The 5,000-nt window shown below is 46.2% G+C and overlaps 1 protein-coding gene across 1 annotated transcript in view; it reads left to right on the forward strand.

Moving 5' to 3' along the window:
* Nucleotides 1-5,000, forward strand: part of otofa (otoferlin a) — a gene marked incomplete at both ends in the record, with an annotated part of 64,062 nt that overhangs the window by 58,582 nt on the left and 480 nt on the right. The window contains 3 exons of the mRNA XM_083688960.1: nt 2,157-2,398; nt 2,634-2,812; nt 3,203-3,303. Of these exons, the coding sequence (XP_083545086.1) occupies nt 2,157-2,398; nt 2,634-2,812; nt 3,203-3,303 (522 nt within the window). The remainder of the gene's footprint in view (nt 1-2,156; nt 2,399-2,633; nt 2,813-3,202; nt 3,304-5,000) is intronic.

Consider the following 5,000-nt stretch of genomic DNA (forward strand, 5'->3'; position numbering starts at 1 on the left):
ATATGACATGACATGATATGATATTATCATATCACATGGCACGTGTGAACAGTACATTTGCATTTGCCGCTAGCATCCTTGCTGTATATTTATATTTTAAACTGGTATGGTCCAGTTGCAACTCTACATTATTTTGGGCAGGACTTGGGATTCTGGAACTCTCTATAAGCCATTGCATGAAAGCATAAGCACAGAATGTGATGTATGCATGCTGGTCCCAAGGAGCACTCTATGTTTTTTACAATTAATTAGTTATTTGCAGCTTCATATTGATAGCAGAGTCGTTGAGATATCAATAGTCTTGGACAGACAAAGTTGTATCTGATGTTCTTTTTGCCTGGGGCCCCTTCTCTCCCGCTTCTCAAGGCCCCTCCCACTTTACCGTCACCAACCAACCACTGCCCGCTTTGCATCACCATAGGGGGTTGCTGAACCAACTAGTCATGAGTCTCCCAAAACATTTGTAGCGCTGGGATCATCTTAACAGAACCAGCACAAGAGAGTTACGGCTCCAAAACCTTTGGGAAACTCACCTCATGGCAGGTTGTCATGGCGATGCTGTCAGCTCTAAGGTTGTGAGTGATGACATGATGGCGTTTACACCATCATATCTATATTTAGACCGTCTATGTAGAGCCTCTCCCTAAGCTTTCCCACTCTAACCCTAACCCTACCTCCCATTATTAGCTGATGCATCTCAGTTAACAAAACAACACTTCAATCAATACTGAGAAAGGAATGGATTTTGATAGATCACACAGAACATATAGGCTAATATATTCAGCAGCTATCAGCAACATCTCAGATGTATCTCGAGTGTTCTTGAAATCAAATCCACCTTCATCGTGTTGAGTCTTCTTTTGACTGTGTTCAGCTTTGAGAACTGAGAATGTGCCTTCCATTCCTCCTGACGAACTAAAGACAGTCTCACTCCGTCTGTTACTGAAAGACTAATCTCGTTCCCAGACACTTCCGCCCAAATGCTCGGAAGGTCAGGTGGACCAATGCATCAAACTTGGCCTTTGTTTACAATACAAGGACCGGGAGAATCTCCCGGTCACCTAGCTATTGGCTTAATTAGCTTAATCTAATAACACCTCCTCCCTCGGTGCTTGCGCACCTTTCTGATTCGGAGCCACGCCTCGCAGTCGTGTGATTCGCTGAAATCCAATAATGACATCTACTTTACTCAATACATTCACTCCCACTAAGGCCAGGTTTGAGTCGTTGTTATTCCAGGCTCATATGCGCTGTGTGCAAATTGCTTGGGGACGAGGTTACTGAAAGACAAGCAGGCACCACCGATATGCCTTGTATGACACGTCTGCTTGCCAGGGTGACTGCATTCTCCCTCCAAGGAATTACTGTAATAAAGGCGATGGAGTGACATTTTGAACCAACTTTACTTTAGTCTTTGTGTAAAGCTTTGTGTGTGTGTGCATGGCATTTGAAAATATGTGACCCTCCAACTGCGAAATCAGGATATCACAATTTCTATATGAAGTATAGAGTCCTTAAAGGGCCAGTTGCTCAGACACAGATTAGAAAATCACCATTGGAGCTGCATTTTCGTCTCGGAGTAGGCTTAATCTGTCTCCACCAGGAAACCAGCCCAAATAGTGCCCCTGACAGATAAGTAGAGTAACAGAATTAGAATATTAATAAATAACCAACATCTTGTAAACCAGAGCTCCAGACAGACAAATAAATAGGCTACTCTCACCAGCCATGTTTTACATTGATCATTACTGACTGGTTTCGTGTTGGAGTGTCACATTTTATACATGGTTGGCTTATTAAAGATTAACACACCCTCACTTTTATTTATTGAACAGACCAGACTTGTAACACAGAACATTGAACACATTGACCCGTACTTTAATTGATCAACAACAATCTTACATCACAATCTATGATAAGATAGAACTAATATGTTCCTGCTTCACCGATATAGATGACACATTGCATGAGTGTGTCACACAATAGCATGTTATAGCATAATAGCATAGCAGTTGACACGCAATAGCATGGTTACTTTAACCTCAATTTACCACATCATTACCTCTCCTCAGAGTCCTCTCTTTGGCCTGAGTGTCTTTGACCTCTCTCTGTGTCCCTTGACCCCTAACCTTTGACCCCCCCCCCCTTCCTCCCAGCTGGCTAAAGGGGCAGCAGGAGGACAAACAGGACACAGACGTCCACTACCACTCCCTGACCGGGGAGGGTAACTTCAACTGGCGCCTCGTCTACCCCTTCGACTACCTGATGGCTGAGGAGAAGATCGTCATCTCCAAGAAGGAGTCCATGTTCTCCTGGGACGAGACCGAGTACAAGATCCCCGCTCGCCTCACGCTGCAGGTGTGGGACGCAGACCACTTCTCCGCTGACGACTTTCTGGGTACGCTGGGAACCACAGAGCCCTTTTTTTTTTTACTGTACCGTAGAGTTATGCTTTTACCTTTCTCCACGTTTCTCAATGATTCTGTGTACATAAAGCAAACAGCTTTATTTTCTGACATCTATAAACACATTACATTCCTCAGCGTTCTTAGTTACATCACATCCTGAGGAGATGTTTCAATACGTTTAGTCATTCCGTTTGTGGCTTATAGGATTGTGATCTCTCCTCGTAGGTGCGATTGAGCTGGACCTGAACCGGTTCCCTCGCGGGGCGAAGACAGCCAAGCAGTGTTCCATCAACATGATCCGGAACGAACAGGACCTGCCCACCATCTCCATCTTCAAACAGAAGAGGGTCAAGGGCTGGTGGCCGTTTGTGGCACGTGACGAGAACGACGAGATGGAGCTCACGGTAACACGCATGCACTTGTACTTGCATACACACACACACACACACACACACACACACACACACACACACACACACACACACACTGTCTCTTACTCTCACTCACTCACTCACACACACACTGTCTCTCACTCTCACACACACATACTGTCTTTCACTCTCACACACACTGTCTTTCTCTCTCTCTCTCTCTCTCTCTCTCTCTCACACACACACACACACAAACACACACACTCACTCACTCACTTACACACACACTATCTCACTCAACTGATGAATGAAAGCTTGACATTTCAGATGACAGATTCAGGTCTGAGGAGGGATCGTGGTAAGTATTGGTTACAGTTGAGTAGAGTTGTCATATTACTGTGTCCTATTGTGTTTTCCTCACAGGGGAAAGTGGAGGCGGAGCTTCATCTGATGACAGCAGAGGAGGCGGAGAAAAGTCCTGTTGGATTGGGACGCAACGAGCCTGACCCTCTGGAGAAACCAAAGTAAGACATTCACAGTCTGGATACAGAACTCTCTCTCTCTCTCTCTCTCTCTCTCTCTCTCTCACACACACACACACACACACACACACACACACACACACACACACACACACACACAGACACACACAAGGTACTCAAACACTTAAGACTGACTTGGTGGGGAAAGGGAAAAACAGCACAGACATGGTCAACTTCCATTTTCTCTTCCATTTTATAGGCTTCATTCTCACAAAGTCAAAGCAGTGCAAGCCTGTATTACTGCCAAAACCTAGCATTTATTTCAACATCTCATTTTGAAAAGTCCATCAGAAATTGGAAATTGCTGAACCTACCTACCTACCTACCTACCTACCTACCTACCTCTCTCTCTCTCTCTCTCTCTCTCTCTCTCTCTCTCTCTATCTTTGTATCTCTCTGTCTATCTACATGGACTCATTTGAAATAAATGCTACGTTCAGAACCCGCAGTGGTTCAGTCTGTTTCGACCACAGCGCCACTTTCCAGTCAGAATATCCCCCTGACACTCTCACACTCACTCCCTCTCTCCTCCTCCGCCATCTCTTCACCTGTCTCCTTCTGTTGTTTCCTTCCTTCCTTCATTCCCTCACTCCTTTGTGTTCTACCCTTCCTTTCCAACCTATCCTTCCATCTACATTCCCCCCCCCCCCCCCCCACGCCAAAAGTCGTCCAGACACCAGCCTCATGTGGTTCGTCAACCCCCTGAAGTCCATCCGATACTTCATCTGGCACAACTACCGCTGGCTGATCCTGAAGGCCCTGGGCCTGCTGCTGCTGCTGCTCCTTCTGGGCCTCTTCCTCTACTCCTTCCCTGGCTACCTGGTCAAGAAGATGCTGGGGGCCTGAGGCTCCCCGCCGGTAGACCCCCCCTTCTTCCCCCCTCCTTCTCTGCTCTCCTGTCCTGTCCTGTCCTGTCCTGTCCTGTCCTGTCCTGTCCTGTCCTGTCCTGTCCTGTCCTGTCCTGTCCTGTACCTGTACCTGTACCTGTCTCCTACCTGTACCTGTCACCCCATGGCTTCTGTCTTCCTCTCTCCTCTCGCCTTGTGTCATTCTCTTTTCTTGTGTCATTCAGTCTCTTTTCTCCTCTCTCTCTCTCTGCCACTCTCGGCCACTTAACCTCTTCTCCTTATCTTCTTCTTCTTCTTGTCCTCTTTCTCCACGGACTTGTCTCTCTGTATCTCACTCTCCATCCTTTACTCCTACAATATCTCCACCTCCAATCTGATATATCTCTCTGCTTCTACTCTCTCTCTCTCTCTCACTCTCTCTCTGCTTCTACTCTCTCTCTCTCTCTCTCTTCACATCTGTACACCCTGTCTGTGTTTCGAGCGTGTTTGCTTCTCTGTCCTCTTGTCTCTCGTCAATCTGTTGCCAGAGTTTGTCTGTCTGTCTGTCTGTCTGTCTGTCTGTCTGTCCATCCACACATCTCACACTGTCATAATACTGAGCTTGTCAGGGTGGAAAAACAACATTTTGTGTTCCTGGTGTCTAGTATCAACAAACATCCTTTCATATCCGTTTTATCTCCATGTTTCCATTATCCGAGAAATACAATATATATCTGTGCTTTGCTCACTGTGCCGGTGGTCTTTTGGTCCTGTGGAAAGAAAGAAAGGCGTTGTTCTGTTAGTGCAGTCAGATCCTCAGGCATTTGTGTTGGCTTACTAACCACTAATACT

This window comes from Argentina silus, assembly GCF_951799395.1.
Source record: "Argentina silus genome assembly, chromosome: 17".
NCBI classification, from domain to species: Eukaryota; Metazoa; Chordata; class Actinopteri; order Argentiniformes; family Argentinidae; genus Argentina; species Argentina silus.